At 39.3% G+C, this 20,409-nt stretch overlaps 1 protein-coding gene and 1 pseudogene across 8 annotated transcripts in view; one reads left to right on the top strand and one right to left on the bottom strand.

The window, feature by feature from the left end:
* Positions 1–20,409, top strand: part of ENOX2 (ecto-NOX disulfide-thiol exchanger 2) — a 298,526-nt gene that overhangs the window by 248,908 nt on the left and 29,209 nt on the right. For all 8 annotated transcript variants that reach the window (XM_014544974.1, XM_014544972.1, XM_014544973.1 and 5 more), the window contains 3 exons: positions 7,526–7,759; positions 10,565–10,777; positions 12,481–12,587. In XM_014544974.1, coding sequence (XP_014400460.1) covers positions 7,526–7,759; positions 10,565–10,777; positions 12,481–12,587 — 554 coding nt within the window. The remainder of the gene's footprint in view (positions 1–7,525; positions 7,760–10,564; positions 10,778–12,480; positions 12,588–20,409) is intronic.
* Positions 4,476–6,951, bottom strand: LOC102262920 (annotated as a pseudogene).

Raw genomic sequence — 20,409 nt, 5'->3', positions numbered from 1 at the left:
TCCTCTTTGGATTCCTCTTGTTTGGGGTTCTCTGTGCTTCCTGGACTTGTAAGTCTATTTCTTTCACCAGGTAAGGGAAGTTTTCTATCATTATTTCTTCAAATAGGTTTTCAATTTCCTGCTCTCTCTCTTCTTCTGTCACCCCCATAATTCAGAGGTTGGCACGCTTAAAGTTGTCCCAGAGGCTCTTTACACTATCTTCATATTTTTGGATTCTTTTTTCTTTTCGCTCTTCCAGTTGGGTGTTTTTTGTTTCCTCATATTTCAAATATTTGACTTGATTCTTGGGATCATCTTGTCTACTGTTTAATCTCTGTATATTACTCTTCATTTCAGTCAGTATATGCTTAATTTCTTACTGGTCCTTTTCCTTTTTTTTTTTTTTCATTCTCACTAAGGTCCTTGAAGGTCTCACTAAGTTCCTTGGAGGTTTCTAGAAGATTCTTGAGTAACCTTATAACTGTGGCTTTGAACTCTATATCCAGTAGTTTGCTTTCTTCCATTTCTTTCATTTCTGGCATGTTTCTTTGTCTCCACATTTTGACTGCTTCCCTGTGTTTGTTTCTATGTATTGGGTAGCTGCTAAGTCTCCTTGAGTTGATAGAGTGGCCTTGTGTGGTAGGTGTCCGATAGGGCCCAGTGGCTCAGCCTCCCCAGTCACCTGAGGTGGCACTCTTGGTGCACCCCTTTGTGGGCTGTGTGCACAGTCTTGTTGTAGTTGAGCCTTGATTGCTGTTGGTATCACTGGGAGGAATTGACCTCCAGGCCAATTGGCTGTGAGGACCAGCTGTGTCTACAGTGGAAGAGCTGCTGTGCAGGAGACACCCCTATGAGACAGGACTTGCTTCAGTGGGGCTTTGGTGCTCACTGAGTCTGCCCCTTTAGTATGTCACTTATGGATGTGAAGAGTTGTAGTCTGGTATAGTCTCACATTGACCACTGGGTACACTGGCTCTTGGATCTCCAAGGAAGTGCAAAGTCAGCCACTGCCTGGGGCCACCCAGCAGGAGCTACGGTGAGATCTGCAGATTCCTCCTTTTTGTATCGGTGTGGAAGTGCCCAGATGAGGCCCAGCTGTGAAGCAAGGCAGGCTGTTGCTGCTGGCCTGGGGCCTTCTTTTAATAGCTTTGGGGCTCCCTGACCCAGCTTCTGCCTGTTTGACAGGTTTTAGGCTGAGAAAGGACAGGCCATTCATATGCAAAAGCCACTGCACACAGCTTGGATGGGGTTGTAAATTGGGTGGGGCGGGGTCTCTGGGAATCCCCAGGGTGGAGCAAATAGCAATGGCTGCCAGTCAGCCCTGCAACTGGAGAGGTCCCAGCACAGGAACAATGACTGCTGCGAGCACCTCTGTCTGAAAGAAAGCCGCCTTTGAGTTCCTGCCCCAATGCCAGACATTCGTTTCTCCCTGTATGTGTCTGGGTCCCCCAGAGTCTCACCCAGAACTGGAGTTCAGAGCAAGCGGGAGCTTGTATCTCCCTCCTGATTAAAAAAGCAGCACACCTGGGTGCCAGCCTGTTCTGCAACTCCGCACCTCCTACAAGTCTCAATGCACTATCTTCACCTCTCTGGTTGTAGTACTTCCACTCAGCCAGCTTGCCCGTGGTTCTGGATGATAGTTGTTCTGTCTTTTAGTTGTAATTTTGATGTGTTTGTGAGAGGCAACAAGTACAGGTGTTTATCTGTGCTGCCATCTTGGTTCTCCCCCTCTTTAACCTTTTTAAAAATAATGCATCTGCTCCTGGTGAATTCTTTCAGCATTTGTATCAAAAAGAATTTATTCTACCTTTCTTTTTGAAAGATATATTCTGTGGGTATAGAATTCTAGGCTTGACAGGTTCCCACCTCCTCAAATGTTGCTCCACTATCTTCTTAATTGCATTGTTTCTGACAAGAAATATGATGTTATCCTTATATTTTTGCTTTTCTGTATATAATGTGTTTTTTGTCTATAGCAGCCTTAAGGTATTCTCTTTATAGCTGGTGTTGAGTAAAATAATTATGATTTGCTTTGGTGTAATATCCTTCATGTTTCTTGTGTTTGGAAATTCATTGAAATTCTTAGATCTTAGAGTTTTCATAAAGTTTAGAAAGTTTCCTGCCCTTACTTCTTCAAATATTTTTTCTATTCCTTTCCCTTTCTTCAATCAGTGCTCCATTAGGCATATATTAGGTCCTTTGAAGTTGAACCACAGCTCACTAATACTCTGTTTATTTTCTTCAGTCATTTTTCTCTATATATTTCATTTTTAATAGATTATATTGCTATGTCTTCAAGTTGATTAATCTTTTCTTTCGCAATGTCTAATTTGCCATTGGTACTATCCAGTGATTTTTTTTTTTCTTTTCAACTTAGACTTTGTAGTTTAAATCCTAGCAGTTTTGGCCCGGCTGGCATGGCTCAGTGGTTGAGCATCAACCTATGAACTAAGAGGTGACAGTTTGATTCCCAGTCAGGGCACATGCCCAGGTTGTGGGCTCCATCCCCAGTAGGGGCCATGCAGGAGGCAGCCGATCAACGATTCTCTCTCATCATTGATGTTTCTATCTCTCTCTTCCTCTCCCTTCTTCTCTGAAATCAATAAAAATATATATTTTTAAAAATCTCTAGCAGTTTGATTTTGGTTCTTTTTTATGTCTTTTTTGTTTCTACTTAATATGTTAAATATTTCTCTAGCTTCTTAAGAATATGGAATCCAATTATAATAGTTGTTTTTGTGTCCTTATCTATTATTATGTTATCTATATCACTTTTGGGGTCTGTTTTGATTATTTTTTATATTATTATTTTCCTGCTTCTTTGCGTATTGGGTAATTTATTGGATTTCAGACAGTATGAAATTTCACTTGTATTGGGTGCCAGATAATTTTTATTCCTATAAATATTCTTGAGCTTAGTTCTGGGATGCAGCATGGTTTAGTCCAAGGCTAGTTTTTTATTATTTGTTGTTGTTGTTGTTGTTGTTGTTGTTGTTTTATTTTTGTTTTTCACTAATTAAGGCAAAACCCTACTGATTACTCTGTGAATTATTAGTTTTTCTGCTCTGGCTGGTGGAAAAGTGTTATTCCCAGCCCTATGTGAAGTCCAAGGATTGCTACCTCTAATGCTCAGGTAGTTTACACACACACACACACACACACACACACACACACACACACACACGTAGACATTAATACTCAGTTAAATAATAGTGGAGGACTCTCTTCAGATCTTTAAAGTTCTTTCTCTGTGTAGCTTTTTTCCCCAGTATTCTTCCATACAAACTCTATCTACCATAGTCTCCCTGGACTCTCAGTTCAAGTCTCCTCACTCAGGGAGATCACTGTGTTTTACTTGAGCTCCCCTCTCTGTGCTAAGGCCTGGAAACTCTCTTTAGGCAATAAGCTGGGAAAATCATAGGGATCATTTCATTTGGTTCTTGTCTCTCAATGATCTCTGTCTTCATTGCCCAATGTCCAGTGTCTTAAAAACCATTGTTTTGTATGTTTTGCCCATATTTTTAATTGTTTAAGTCAGGAGTTACTCTGCAAGTTTGTGCTGAGAATGAAGTGAGACACATGTGTATGGAAGCAGCTAGCTTGGTTTCAGAAACTTTAAAAGTTAGTAAAAACTTAATTTTTTTCATTTTTTGTTAATTGACTTAGCTTTGGGAGTACAGCTGGCACAAAAAGTGGAGGTATGGACTTGAATCCTGGTTTTTCTGAATCGTAGTCCTATACCACTATATTACAAGCACACTACCATTTCTTTTAAGGATCCCAAAATATGTGTCACCTGGATCATATACCTCTTTACCATATCTATTTTCCACTCCCCCCCAAATTGGTTCAGAGTCACCAAATACATCTAGGAAACATTTTTCAGGCTTGAAATGTCAAGCTGATGCACTTAAAATTTGTTGAGGACAGATCTCATGTTAAGTGCTCTTACCACAATAAAAATTTTATTCTTAAAAAAGTAAATTTTATTAAAATTCTGTGTGGTGGTATAACTGACACTCTTAAAGTTATTCAAAGACACCATACTTTGAGGGTACCTTTTTCATTCTTCCCAGCCCATAGTGCTATATAAGACTCATTTTTTGAATTGAATAAATTTTATATGTAACATTGTGTAAGTTTAAGGTGTACTAGTACAATGTGTTACTTTGATATATTTTTATATTTTTATGTGATTGCTGATATAGCAGTATTTATCACATTATATATTTATAGTACAATTTATTGTCTATATTTTTGAGACTCAAGTGTTTAAACCTATATTTGTAGTTTCTAAAATGTTGATTCACAGACGACTTTCTTGTTATACATATGTACCAATGGAAAAAAAAATGCAAAGAGAATCACTGCCATCTCTATAAAAGGAATGGCTCCTTTTCTAACATTCTTTAAAAATATACATTGTACAGTCTTTGCATCTCACCAGAGGTGGCAAGGTAATAAATATACCAGCTTAGTTCTCCTCCTCACTGTTCAGCAAGGTCCACCAACTACCTATTATAAGCCCTCTCCTTTTTGGATTTCTCCAGAGCTTTGTCAATGGTTTTCTTGTTCTCCCCTCGACACTTCCCCTTTGGTTTATGATTCAGTCCTACACAGAAGTGGGACCACTCGATGGGGCATCCATCCTCATTGTCACAGCCAATCATTTCTCTTTTTTTATTGATTAAGTTATTACATATGTGTCCTTATCCCCCCATTCCCCCCCCCTCCCCCCCCCCACTCATGCCCTCACCCGCCTGTTGTCTGTGTCCATTGGTTAGGCCTGTATGCTTGCATATAAGTCCTTTGGTTGATCTCTCCCCCTTACCCCCACCCTCCCCTACATTCCCTCTGAGGTTTGATGGTCTGATCGATGCTTCTCTGTCTCTGGATCTGTTTTTGTTTCTCTTATAGGAGACTTGATTGCACAGACAGTACGTGGGCTCATTCGGGTCAATGGGAAGGTCTGCAGGGGATGCTTCCCCCTCTGCTTTGGCCTTGGAGCATTTCTTCTTCTTAGAGGCCTTTGCTTTCTTCTCCTTAGATGTTTCTAAGGTGATGTCACCGTGATCGTGATTATTAAATGCATGCTCCTGATTTGCACTGTTGCACTGTTGCTGAGACCTCTTGTTATTGGGCTTTTCTGCCTGAGTGATTGTCTCATTCTTGTACTTACCATGGCTGGCTTTGCCTTTGTGGCCAGTGGTATCATTGACCTCTTGGTGCATCTCAAAGAATTCCATGTGATTTTCCACCTGCCTGGTCCGGTTCTCCACCAGCTCCACCATCTGACTCACAATCTGGATCTTATGGTTGCCCAGCTCCTGACTCCAGATCAGGGCTTTTTGAATGCAGTATAGCACTCTCCTCTTCTGTTTAAACTTCTCATAGTACTCATCTAGTTCCTTCAGGATTTGCTTTCCCCATTGCTTATGGCTGGCCTGTCGTGCAGGTCCCTAGGGCCAGGGTGGGAGGCATGAGCTGCATCCTCATTAGAGCCAGCAGCACAGCTGACAAGCCTCGCCCCAGGCCCCAGGCACCCTATTAATTGTCTATGTTCATTATACTGTGCATTAGATCTCTATGGCTTGTTTACTACTTGTTACAAATTTGTACCCTGAAATACCATCACTCTTATCCCTCCTTGTCTGTATTTTTGAGACTCACTTGCGTGTTTAATTTAAACCTATCCCCTGGTAACCATCATTTTACTCTCTTTTTTTACAGATTTAACTTGTTTAGATTCTACTAGTACATATACTAGTACATAACATTATAGTACTTGTCTTTCTCTGTTTGACTTATCTCACTTAGCACAATGTGCTCAAGGTCCATCCATGTTGTTGTAAATGGGAGTATATCTTCTCTTCTCATGGCTTGAAAATATTCTATTATGTAAAACTACCACATCTTTTTTTATCCATTCATCCACTGGTGGGCATTTGGGTTGTTTCCATATAATAATGCTATGATAAACATGGGAGTGCATGTTTCTCATCAAAATCCTGTTGGGTATATACCCAGAAGTGGAATTGCTGGATAATATGATAATCTATTTTTAATTTTTGGATAAACTTCCGTATTGTTTTCCATGGTGGTTGTACAAATTTACATCCATACCAACAATGTATAAGGGCTCCCTTTTCTCCACACCCTTGCCAGCACCTTTTGTCACTTGTCTTGTTGAGTATAGAAATTCTGACAGGTGTGAGGTGACAACTCATTGTGGTTCTGATTTGCATTTCCCTCATGATTCGGGACTTCAAGCATCTTTTCATGTTTATGTTGGCCATATGATGTCCTCTTTGGGAAATTGCCCATTTAGTTCTATTTTCTAATTGGATATTTTCTTGTTATTGAGTTGATTGAGTTCTTTATATATTTTTTGTTTTGTTTTGTGTGTTTTTTTTGTTTTTTTGTTTTTTGTGTTTTTTTTTTTGTTCTGTTTTGTTGTTTTTTTACAGAGAGGAAGGGAGAGAGGTAGAGAGTTAGAAACATCAATGAGAGAGAAACATCGATCAGCTGCCTCCTGCACATCCCCCACTGGGGATGTGCCCGCAACCCAGGCACATGCCCCTGACCGGAATCGAACCCGGGACCCCTCAGTCCGCAGGCCAACACTCTATCCACTGAGCCAAACCGGTTTCGGCTATATATTTTTTATATTAACCCCTTATTAGATGTATGGTTAGCAAAATTTTTCTCCCCTTCTGTAAGTACTTTTTTTTATTGTTTCTTCTGAGTGTGATGTATTTCTATTTGTTGATTTTTTGTTATTGTTATTTGTGCTTTTGGCATCATAAGACTCATTCTTTTTTATTATTATTATTATTATTATTCTTTAATTTCTTTATTGATTAAGGTATTACATATGTGACCTCATCCCCCCATAAACTCCCCCCACTCATGCCCTCGATAGTCTTTAAAAATAAGAATTAAACTACTTTCATATGTGCATACCTTTTTCATCTTTGTTTATAAATGCACATAAATTAAGGAGGGCAAGAACAATAATTTGAACAAAGGACCTTATTTTGACCCACAAGACATTGCTACTGGTGTTTTTTGCTTTTGTTTTTAGATTAATTTCCGGATATAATGAAATAAATTTATATTGAGTTTCCCTTCACCGAGGATGTGCCCGCAACCAAGGTACATGCCCTTGACCGGAATCGAACCCGGGACCCTTCAGTCCGCAGTCCGACGCTCTATCCACTGAGCCAAACCGGTTAGGGCAAGACTCATTCTTGATACCATTACCCACAGAGCCTCTCTCTGCAAGAGGTAAGATTGCAGATGGAGGAATGAATATCCTACAAACAAGACTGACTTAACCCATAGAATAGTAAACTGTTATCAGAGATGAGACTATAATTCAAGTTTTGATAGTTCACCTTGCTAATAGTGGGAAGAGAATTTGGGGTCATGCAGTCACTTGAAACTGCTGCAACCGCATCTGAAGCATTAAACTTGGAAAGGTACCTACAGTTCCTCACTCACTGGGCTGCTCTTGTATTCCTCTGTCTTCCTCTTGCGCACTTAGGTTACCGCATTCGCCTGGGCTCTAGCACTGACAAGAAGGACACAGGCCGCCTCCATGTTGATTTTGCACAAGCTCGAGATGACCTGTATGAGTGGGAATGCAAACAGCGTATGCTAGCAAGGGAAGAGCGCCACCGTAGAAGGATGGAAGAAGAACGATTGCGCCCACCATCCCCACCCCCAGTGGTCCACTATTCAGATCATGAATGCAGCATTGTTGCTGAAAAACTTAAAGGTATAGAAAACATTTAAGCTTTGTGAGTAAAATAACTCCTCTGGGGAAATTTAATAAAAATATTTGTAGTTTTTGCAGTTATCCTTTGAATTTTCCACTAATAAATTCTAGATATTTCTTGTATTTTAACCTTACAGATAGAGAGGTGTACATAGTAATTCAAGAGCCAGAAAATCTGTTCATCCTACCTGTGTCTCGCTTTTCTCTCAACACAGCAGGTTTCTAGAAAGAAACAATTTCCATGCCCCGCCTCCCTCCACATCAGAGAATTTTAGCAGTAATCCATGACTTGGGATATGTAAGCACCCTCCCTTTCATCATTGATAACAAGTTAATTTGAGCTTTAAATCAGAATAAATTAGAATGATGGAACTTGATGTGACCCTGGAAAACTCTGGTAAAAATTCCCATTTTACAGATAAGAAAATGGAGGCCCCAAGAGTAGTTATAGTGTACATTTTCTTTAGATTACTCAAAGACTTAGCTACCAACAAAAGAGGACTTGTTTAATCACTTAAAATGCTCAACTTATTTCACACAGTGTCCATGAGATTTCTAGACATTGCTAAATGAGACTGCTTTTCTTTTAGTTTTGATTCCTGTTTCTCTTGCTTGACCCTCTGAAGCATTTTGCTTACTTAACGTTAATTGCCTTGCCTACTCTCCTGTGTTAGTAGCTTAAATTCAGTCTTTTCATTCTTGTGTGGTTGATTTTATCAGGTAAATGCTGGTGTCCCATTGATCTTATTGATGACACCAAACCAGGTTTAAAGGTATGAATTTCCCCTGCTTCCAGTGCTCTAGGCTCAGCAAGGTGCTGCTAATTCTAATTTCAATAGGTCTCATTTACCAAACTTGTTTGCACCAGATAACCTAAGGCAACAATTTCAACTGGTGTGCCACAAAAGGCATGCTGGTGTGCTGCAAGTATACCTATTTACTCAGAGGCACTAACGTCTTTTCACTTAGATTGTCAAATAAAAAAATGACAACAACCAACATAACACTAGCCATCCAGGGTGAACGAATCAAAATTATACCTTTGTTTTGTCAGATTGGCAAAAAATATACTTTTTGGTATGCTGCAGAATTTTAGTAATTAGTTTATGTATGTGATGAGATGAAAAAGGTTGAAAATTGCTGGCCTAAGGGATTCATACATTTAAGAAACCCTTTGTTTGCATTGATTTTGTCTTCCTGTAAAAGAAAAGCAGAAAACATAGTATAGGATAGAGACACAGAAATAATGCAACTTTTTTAAAAAACTGGAAAAGCTGAAATCATTGGTAAAATGCCAGTTCAAGAATGACCTGTTCACATGACACCAAATGGGTCAATTTGATTTTTTTTAATGAACTTGCTCGTCATGTGGACTTCAAGCATAAGGTAAGCATTAACATAAAGATTATATGCAAGTAGTGAAATGAAAAGCTGCTATAAAGGGCAGGCTGGCCTCTCATTATATGTCTACACTGAAAAAAGTCAAGAAACAAGGGATTCAAATTGCACTGAGAGATATTTCCACTGTACATAAGGGCCAAAGAGGGATGTGGAGCCCTAGAATGGTCTTTCAATGGGATGCTAATGGACTCTCCCTCTCAGGAGTTTTTAACAGCACAATGTGTAAGTGGCTATCTGGGGAAGCTGTACCAGAAGCTTTGGAAGAGCTCTGCTACTATTTTAACATTAGAGAATAACTCCTAACTAGCTGCAGAAATATACTTGCAGGTTTCCTCAGGCAAGTGAAACAGGAGGTGAAGAAATGTAGGAACAGAATGAATTACATCAAAATAGATTGTGACTTGGACTGAGTGGAAGGCCTGTGGTTGTGGAATGAATGCAAGAGTGTTGTTATAAAAGGTCAAAGATGTGTTTATTCCTGAAGAATTACCCATTTAACTCCTTCCTAAGGCTCCTTCCGATACTATAACTCCAGATCAAGGAAAAAGTAACTATCAAATTCAAGTTAGACTCAAATTTACTTTTCCTTATTAAAAAAATAGGATTGTAGATTTCTGAAATTCTCTCACTGCTAATTCATACATTACACATATGCATGCATACACACCATCAGAGAGATTAAGAAATTTGCAATATGTGAAAACTACATCAGTAAATAAAACTTTTTAAAGGAAAGAATATACTGAACTAACAAGCAAAATAGAAACAGACTCATAGAAAACAGGCTGACAGCTGTCGTGGGGGGGGATTGAAAAAAAAGAAAAAAGAGAGAGAAAGAACTCACGATATGGGCATCAGTGTAGTGACTGAGGGAGTGGGTGGAGGTGGAAGATGGTATAGGGCAGGGGTCCTCAAACTTTTTAAACAGGGGGCCAGTTCACTGTCCCTCAGACCGTTGGAGGGCCGGACTATAGTTTAAAAAAAAACTATGAACAAATTCCTATGCACACTGCACATATCTTATTTTGAAGTAAAAAAAACAAAACGGGAACAAATACAATATTTGTATTTGCATGTGGCCCGCGGGTCGTAGTTTGAGGACCCCTGGTATAGGGGGATAAATGGTGATGGAAAAAATTCAAAAAAGAGAATAAACAATTGCCTTTCTGAAAATTCTTCATTGACTACAACCAATCTACTTTATGAGTCTTTGGTTCTTTCAGTCTGCCTGCCTGCCTGCTACCTGTGTGTACATGTATATGCATGTATGGCTCCTCATCCTCAGCAATACATTTAAGAACCACTTCCAAAAGACATGGTGGTCTCATTGCTGGCATGTTTGGAAAATAGATCAAGATTTGGTTACTTTTGATGATTCTAAAAGTAAATCCTTTTTTTTTCAAGATGAATCCAAATTCTCAGAAGCCGTGCAGACCTTGCTCACTTGGATTGAGCGAGGAGAGGTGAACCGCCGCAGTGCCAACAACTTTTACTCCATGATTCAGTCGGCCAACAGCCACATCCGTCGCCTGGTGAATGAGAAAGTTACCCATGAGAAAGACATGGAAGAAGCAAAGGAGAAGTTCAAGCAGGCCCTTTCTGGAATTCTCATTCAGTGTGAGTGGAAATCAGAGTTGTGCTGAAAAGATGAGAGGGCACTTCACTTAGTCACCATTTTTTCTGCACAGGAGCCAGGCCTACAAAGCCATTCTGTGTCAAGGGGCAAGGCTTCCTTCATTGTCATATGCTCTCCTTATATTGCCAAGTGACCAAGCTCCAATTTCACAGGATACATGTGGGGACCTCCTATGTGTATTTTCTCTGGCATATCTACTTCAGCTCCTTAGAAACAAACACTGACACTTAAACCACAATCCTGTGCCTCTACTTTGGCTTATTCTCAGGTTATAAGAGCCTCAGGCCTCAGTGAATTTTCAGGATTTCCTTGATGAAGTCAAAATTCAGCATTTGTAAGATTTGCATCATTCTTATCATATAATATGCTTTTTAGGTAACTACTTTTAATAATCAATGTAACCATGTTTGGCAAGGTGATTGAATAAAAGCCAGATTTGCTATTTCAATCTTTTATTTTTAGTTTCCCTTCTTGTACATTTTTTTTTACTGGATGTCATAGACACTGGGACATTTTTGGGAAGCCACTGAAATGGCCATTTTTCAAAAAGAAGTGCTACTCTAAACCTGCTCAAAATCTCTTAAATGAAACAGATCAGATAAATTCTCAAGTAATGTTTTACTTCACTATACTGCACTCCTATCTTTTGAGTAAGGAGCTATATTCACCTTAAGAATAAGAGTACAGATTTATGATTTTGCCTTTAAGCAGTTATGGCCCACTCTTCTGATACTTGACTTCCCATACTTGACTCATGTGTAATTGGAATTAAGGAAGAGTTATATCACTTTCCATTTTTATTTTGAAAATGTATATGTGCATAGAATTCAGAAGGAGAAAGCACATTTTTGTATGACTAAAGAATATAGAAAAAGAGAAGAGCAAGTATCATGGCAATATAAATTCTTAAATTGTTAGTACACAGAGTGCAAACTGTGCTATAAAGAAAGAAATAGAACCTCTATAATTTCTTACCGTGAACACTCAGCCAGGCAGAGGCTTTTGTCCTTGTCTTTTCCCCAAAATGTCATGTCTATGTTTCCCTTCTCTTAAACTGGTTAGGATAAAGCCCCAGAATATTTGCATATATTTCCCCTTTTGACATTTTAAGAGACCCTGAAAAAAATACTATCTAAGCCTGTACGTACATGGTATTCTTTCATAAAACCTGTATTTCTCTAGGCTTAAAATGCATTCCATCCATCTTAGGTTTTGATATGATGCTTCTGGTTCAACATACCTCAGAATAGTAAAAGGATGGCTTATGTTGAAGTGAAGCATCCAGGTTCATTTTAAAGGGCTGGTTTATGAAAGGAGCAGGTGGTCAAAAGGAGCTATTACAGTTTACTGCTTGCCACCATGCTGTGCAGAGTCAGTAGCACTAAATCACATTCACCTAGGACTTTTGCCTCTCCTGCCTGCATAGATACAGACTGCATGTATTTAAAACTTAGTCCCCATTTTACCTCAAGCCCTCTGGAATTCCCTTTTCTCTTTCTGAATATTGATATCTCTGTCTTTGACTCCCCTTTAAAATCATGGTACCCCAACACACATACCATAGCTTAATAGTGTCATACAAGAAGATACAACATGCCTGATGCTTCTCTTATTTCTTTTGTCTCCTCTTTTGCCATCTTGGATGATACTCTGGCCTAATTCAACTGCTGATCTGACGCTGCAGTTGAACAGATAGTTGCTGTGTACCATTCTGCCTCCAAACAAAAGGCATGGGACCACTTCACAAAAGCCCAGCGTAAAAACATCAGCGTCTGGTGCAAACAAGCTGAGGTTGGTAACTCTTTACTCTAATAGCCCCGGAGGGGGACAGTTTCTTCCTTTAACAAGTTATTGATTTGGAGTTTAGCCAGAATTAAATAGTGCCAAGCTCCCATGGTCACAACAAGGCACTAATGAAACATTAAGACATGTTATATCACCTGCCACTATGGCCAGACCACCTGCCGCCAAAAGGGTAATAAATGTGCACATTCTGCTAGATGGATCCTTAGTAGTGAGAATGTAGCTATGATAATTATAAGTTTACTTCTCTGTGCTAGCTGGTCTTGGATACAACAATAATTACTGACCTGTGAATTCAGTGTTAGTATTATTAGGGCTGTCTTACATTTATTAGAGCGTCTTGACACTTGGGCTGAAAGCTCCCTGGTGTTACATTGAAGCACTGAAATTTCTGAGCTTCTTTTATGAAACCTGCTCAGCCATCTCTTATAGGTCTCAGCTTTAAAGATAACAGAGGACTCTGATTTCAGATTAAGGTTGACACACACCTGTCTGCTTGTGCTGAAGTGACATTTTTTAGTGTAACATTAGAGTATGTCTGATGTGATTGGGTTCTTATTCTCAATCCAAGATTAAAAACAAAGATGGGAGGTTTATTTTCACTGATATGTCTTTGGAATGATGTTACATATATGTCAAGTTTTTCTGTTCCTATGGGCAGCTTCATTACCCAGCACTGACATGTTCAATCTATGTATGCAGCAACTTTTTCAACTTTGTTTCTGAGTCCTTCCTGCCAGTCTGGTAATAGTCCCATTATATATATAGGGCAGATTATCATATTCCTTCACATTTAAATAGCATTTGTAAGACATTTGCATTTTATAAAGCATTTTCACATTGGTTATCTCACCTACCTCCCAATAGATGTGGTGTAGCTGGAAAGAACACTGAACTTGGGTGCAAATATGAATCCAAATCTCAACTCTGACATGTTATAGCTGTGTCACTTTGAGCAAGTCAGCCTTTCTCAGTAACTATTTCTTCACCTGTAAATTGGAGTTAATAGTGAAACCAGTCTTATAGGATTAAATGGAGTAAGAGATGTGTAGACAGCTTAGAAAATGTAAATGCTATATAAATGATAAATAGTATTATTTCAATTTATCATTAACAACTCCACAAGGGCTAATAGGTGTAGTATTAATGTTTTACATGTGAGGAAACTGAGACAGAGTGTTAAGTGATGCACACAAAATTACACAGGACTAGAAATTCTTACTCTGATATAAACTGCCTTGTAAGTCTTGAGCAAGTCATTTCATTTAATCTTTGTGGACCTCAGTTTTCTAACCTATAAAATGAAGATAATAATCTATTCATTCTGTCTTCATGAGAATACATGACATAGTTTGTGTGATAATAATATGAAAACTGTGAAGAGCATTTAGAAGAAAATAAGCAAAACCCTGTTCATATACTATCTCTGAGCCATCAATTCTGGCTCAGCAAAGGGATCTGGGAGTCACTAGGGCAGTGGTTCTCAACCTTCCTAATGCCGCAACCCTTTAATACAGTTCCTCATGTTGTGGTGACCCCCAACCATAAAAATATTTTTGTTGCTACTTCATAACTGTAATTTTGCTACTGTTATGAATCGTAATGTAAATATCTGATATGCAGGATGTATTTTCCTTGTTACAAATTGAACATAATTAAAGCATAGTGATTAATCACAAAAACAATATGTAATTATATATGTGTTTTCCGATGGTCTTAGGCGACCCCTGTGAAAGGGTCGTTCGACCCCCAAAGGGGTCGCGACCCACAGGTTGAGAACCGCTGCACTAGGGAGAAATTCCTGAAGACATCAGCCCAAGAGATGGGTAGAGTCATAAAAAGCCAGTAATGTTTTAAATTGTTTTTAAAAAGGAATTAGGAATATAAAAAAGGAGCTATTGTCTTACTGTAGCACAAAATGATTTTAGAATCCTAGGGTGTAACTCATGTTGTTGAGCTTCAACAAACAAAATTCAACATTTCAATTCAAATGTTTACTGAGCAATTCTCTGTCTCAAGCATTATGACAGGTGATTTAAGATGAGATGGTATTTGCTTTCAGGGAACTAAAAGGGTAGCAAAAGGGATCAAGGAGAGGAGTGGAGTTTAGTACCCTAAAATAAAAATATCCAAACTTTTTAAGTGTAGTTTGAATAGTTCAGAAGAATAAAGATTGAAAGGAAAATGCTCAATGTCTTACAATTGTAGAAAAATAGTATTAAGTCTCCACCTTTTAGGGGGTGAAAGCAGCTGTCTGAACTGCCCCCCCATTACCAGAAGCCCTGCCAGTACAATACAGAGAGTGCCAGCTTACAGTGGTTCAACTTAAGATTTTTTTACTTTACTATGATATGTGATATGATATTCTCTTATGATGTTGGCCAGCAGTAGCCAGCCACAGCTCCCAGTAAGCCACATGATCACAGGGATAAACAGCCAATACTCTACAGTGTATTGTGTTGCCAGAGGTTTTTTTTTTTTGATATTGTGTTTGAAGGACATTTAAGGTGGGCTGGGCTAAGCTATGATGTTTAGTAGGTTAGGTGTATTAAATGCATTTTTTTACATACAAAATTTTCAACTTAAGATGAGTTTATCAGGTTCTAACCCATCATAAGTGGAGGAGCATCTGTACTGCCTTACTGGAAGAAGGCAGCCTCTGGCTGGAGCATCAACTTACCTAGGACACAACTGTTTGGTAAACAACTTTGCAATAAAATAGTCTCCATTAATATTATTCATCAAGGCTCTCTGCAGTTATATCATACTTACCTATCTGGTAGATACATATTTCATTTTAATTACCTTCTCAGTAAAGACAGCTATGCCAGTGAGCTGAACATTTCTCTGGGTCTGTATACAACTTAGAGCTATATACTCTATTACCTAATATTGTAGCAGAGCTTCCTTGGCACAGTGATGAGGGCAAACTATATGGCTAGCAGGACTTACCAAGAGCTGCATGTTTCACAATGTGCCTTGTAGAATTTATAGAAGCTCAGAAAAAATGCTCCTGTCTATTGGATTGGACTAAATTAAGGGTCTACCTCAATCTTGATAAGTAAAACAACTGAAAGTGGAACATAGCTCATCATTTTCCTGTGGTATTGTATTCCCTAAACCTAAAAGATCTTTTTTATATTATATTGGTCCCTCATTATTTTAAGATTTTTAATTGATTTTTAAAGAGAGAGGAGGTGAGAGGAAGAGAGAATCATCGATGTGAGAGTGAAACATCATTAGGCTGCTTCCCATACATACCCTACCAGGGATCCAGCCCAAAATCTGGACATGTGCTCTGACCAGGAATCGAACTGGTAACTTTTTACTGCATAGGACGTCACCCAACCAACTGAGCCACACTGGCCAGGGCTTTGGTGCCTTTTTAAGTCATAGCTTCTTTAACCTCTGCATACTTTCACTTGATAACAGGCAACTCTGAGGGCTAAAAGGAGATATCCTATAGAAAGTGAAAAAAGTGTTCTCTTAAATTGAGGCTGCTGGAGGCTAGGAACAGTAGTTAGCATAATAAAGTTTGTCAGAAGGCTGATGGACATCTTCAGCAGGGCTGAAGATCTACATATTATTACCTGCTGCCAAACAGCTGAGGGCAATTCCCCTAACCTGATAATCCTTTATTGTTTACCAAACCTTACCTTTGATGTGTATATCTGCTTTGCTAAAGGGCAAAATGTGTTAATAAAAAGCCTTGGGTCTGGAGATTTGGGGAGCTTAGTCACTAGAGCTAAGTTTCTGTCTGGCTCCCCCAATGTCTTCCAAATTCATATTTCTTGTGTAGTCTCTATTCATTTATGTGCAGCCCTTCTCCAGATTCCTGAACCCTTGCTGTGAAAAGACTGTGGCAGAAGCTGCCACATAGCACCCCACTGAGAATCAGAACATCTCAGTGACTTCAACTAGACTTGCTTTTTTTTTTTCCCCTAGGCATTGAAGCTACAACTCCTAAATCAGGGGTTTCTTCAAATTGGAAGTCTCTGATATTGAGCATTTTTTACCAATTGCCTCTGGGAATATGCCAGCTGGTGACCTCCTGGTGTCACAAATTACCTATTCCTTGTCTAATTGTCATCCTCCTACTAGCGGCCAGCACTGACTTACTCTGGTTAAAGATAGGTTATGGAGTAAGAATAAAACGTCCCTGAAGACAGAGTGTTTAGGCACTCACTTTGTTAGCGTATGTCAGGCAGACTAGTTTGCTAATGAATCTTTTTCATTGATTTATTTTCCTGATTTACATGTGTGTGAGGCTGCTGCTGATACAACTGGAAAGGCTAATAAAAGACGTCTAAAGTCCTTCCCCTTTCTAAAAGTTCGTGTCTATAATGACTTTACTGACAGTTCTGTGTTGTGGGAACAATTTTTCTACAAGAACATTTAAAACCTGCATGTTTCTCTTCCTGAGAAGCTGGCCTAGGTTAGACGTTAAACCTTGGATAACATATCGAAACTAGAGCAATGGCAGTAGGCACTAAAAGATACCTCTTGCATGCTCCCTAATATGTGATTTATACCATTGAGCCAGAGGAAAAGGGACTTGGTGATTACTAGCATTCTTGTAAAATGAAATTCTGTGATTGCTAACATAACTTTCTCTCTAGATTTCTAGGCTTACCATTTCAAACTCTGAAGACCTGTTTACAGATAGATGTTCAAGTCATCTGCATACCCTTGTTTTAGGGCCCATTTGCATTAACACTAGCTATTGGCTTTCAGCCATCAAAACACATAAAACAAAATTTGGATCAATCTAATTTGTATTTCTATTATGTATCATACAATAGGCATTGATTAAGAATCTGTTTGTGCTTTGCTTCATTGTATTGAATGATATCGCAGAATCAAATTTCTATGTAAGTGTAGAAGCTACCTACCTATCCCCTGCTCTTTTCAATTCCTTCATTTCACCCTTTCCACACCACATATCCTAATAATGTTGAAAATCTGGGTAAGTAAAGTTTTGTTACACAATTAGCAAGGAATTTTGCTTTTCTAATAATCATGTTTCTATAAAAACATGAGTATATAAAAGATGAATTTAAGTGCACATAAAATTTTTAAACTTTTAAGTAGTTTTAGATAATTAACAGGGACTGATTGATGATTTGCTTATTTTATGATGAATCAAGAATGTCAGCAGGTACACAGATTATTCTTTTCATGTAATTTCCTCTATCTATGGTTTCAGTTTTATTCTATGTTGAAAGTGCTTTGTCCTCAATTGTGGAGAAGTGTGTGTATTTCTGAGCTTCAGAAAAGTTACCATTTTTAGAACAGACTCAAAGCCATTATAACACATTTTCAGAAATCACCAACAGTTCACTGTTTAGATGAAAAATATTGCAGGTCTACTATGGGCAAGAGAGTGGTATAGATACTTTAGGAAGGTTATCTTACCTTTTTTATGTAGTCTGTCAGTGACATGACCCACTCAATTTCAAGTAGAGATTTACAAATGAAAATGTCTGGAAAATGTTTTTACATGCCATTGCCACTCTTTTGGTTTTGCACTGAATCCAAATGTCAGGGTTGGGGAGGAGGCAAATTTGGGAAGCACAGCTATTTCTCATGCTCCCTGAACTTCAGTGGCTCAGAATCCTCCTCCTGCCTGCATCTATGTCCAAGGTTGGTGGAGTGCCTTCCTTAGGTAAATGCTACCTTTCAACCTTGCACTCTGAAGGTATTTGTTAGGGCTTGCTTCCCAAAGTAGAGAGAGCTCTCTTGATCCACCATAGAATACAGAAAACAGGTATCTTAGCTATCAAGGGGTTTTACGTTAAGGTTATCAAATAATTAAAATCTCACTTGCTTTACTTAGGGGGGTACTGTCATTTACTAAATGCTCTTTATAAGTTTCCGGGAGCATTGTACCTTTTAACTTCTGGTGTTCTCTGCTTTCTATTATATTCATGTGACTTAGTATCAGATATTTATAGAAGAGTCATGATACAGGCCTTAGTTTCTTTGTAGCTAAGAAAGATTGCCTAGCCCTACCTGGTTTGGCTCAATGGATAGAGCATCAGTCTGTGGACTGAAGGGTCCCGGGTTCAATTCCAGTCAAGGGCACATGCCTGAGTTGCAAGCTCGATTCCCAGTGTGGGACATCCAGGAGGCAGCCAATCAATGATTCTCTCTCATTATTGATGTTTCTATCTCTCTCTCCCTCTCCCTTCCTGTCTAAAATTAATTTAAAAATATGTAAAAAGGAAAGATTGTCTAGTGGTTAGAGGGCTCTAACCACTTTGCATGCCAGACTAAATAACTTAAAGCAAATATCTTCTTAGTTTTTCCTATCCTTATTTCATTATCAATGAAAAGAACCAGTAACTCTTGTTCATGAAGTAATTTGAGGCACTGAGGTAAAAGTTGTCAATAGGTATGTTATATTTCTAGGGATTTTTTAAGAAATGTGAGGTACCTCTAGATAAGCTGTATCACTTAGCCATTAAACTGTTTATACTTCTAAGAAGATATTATGCTTTCTTGACCAGCTGGAAACAGAAAGATGCCATGTGGATGCTGAGCAGCTACAGGGCATGTCTTAGCTCTCAGTAACATCTTCTTGCCCTGGGGCATTTCTCTAGAATGAACATAATTTATTCTTTTGAAAAACACAATAACTTTCCTAGAGTTAGACATCATGTTTGTGAATTGAGAGTTGGTCTTTGTTTATACCCTCTGACAGTTTACATTTTTGTTAAACAACTAGGAGAGCCATGACTTTTCCGGGTGTAGTAAGTTTTACAATACTTGAATTTGTCAGTGTCAGTCCTCATTAGAGTCACCTTTCCAGGAACAGCTCTTTGATGATAACTGAAACCTAGACTCATGAGATAGAATAAATTCTTAGAAATTAGCAATTTATTTTTCTCTGCACAATGAGTATAAATCAGACATAACAAATCTCTCTCTAGTCACAGCCCTTTAAGGTTCATTTTTCTCAAGCAGCTCATCATTTTCTTCTATTTTATGTAATGCCCCTGCAGCACATGAAGGATGCTATGTTAGTATTTCTATTTTCTATTACTTTTATTTTTCTACTAGAGGCCCGGTGCAAATTCGTGCATGGGCAGGGTCCCTCAGCCTGGCCAGCGAAAGAAGCCTATCCGGGGGACAGCTGGCTAGGGGGAGGGACCCTGGGAGGTTGGCTTGCCAGGCCCCAATCAGGGCCGTTGATGGGGCCGGCAGGCCAATCTCCTGCGGTCCCTCCCCCTTGCCAGCCAACCCTCCCCCCTCCGATTGGGGCCAGTGAGGAGGGGGGAACTGGCCAGGGGGAAGGGCCATGGGAGGTTGGCTGTGGGAGCACACTGACCACCAGGGGGAAGCTCCTGCATTGAGCATCTGCCCCCTGGTGGTCAGTGCGCGTCATAGCGACTGGTCAACCGGTCATTCAGTCATAGCAGTCACTTAGGCTTTTATATATATAGACTAGGGGCCCGGTGCATGAAATTCGTGCACTGGAGGGGGCTGTCCTTCAGCCCAGCCTGCCCCCTATCACATACTGGGAGCCCTCAGGGGATGTCCTACTGACGGCTTAGGCCCACTCCCTGCTCCCCTTGGGAATAGGGCCTAAGCCGCAGTCTAGCCTCCCTTTGTGGGAGGTGACCGGGCTGATCAGGGGAAGGCACCAGCCCCATCACCCCACTGCTGCAGCCACTGCCAGTCACCACAGCCAGCAAGGTTTTTTCATCAACACGGACTCCAGTCCCTTCACCATGAAAAAATGACAACTTTCTTTAGGCATTTTCAAGATGTGTCTTTCATATAATAATAATTTCTTTATTATTTTTTT

The sequence above is a fragment of the Myotis brandtii genome, unplaced genomic scaffold, assembly GCF_000412655.1.
Source record: "Myotis brandtii unplaced genomic scaffold, ASM41265v1 scaffold39, whole genome shotgun sequence".
NCBI lineage: Eukaryota > Metazoa > Chordata > Mammalia > Chiroptera > Vespertilionidae > Myotis > Myotis brandtii.
The sequence above is the reverse complement of the archived record's forward strand: the minus strand, read 5'-3'. Positions and strand labels throughout refer to the sequence as shown.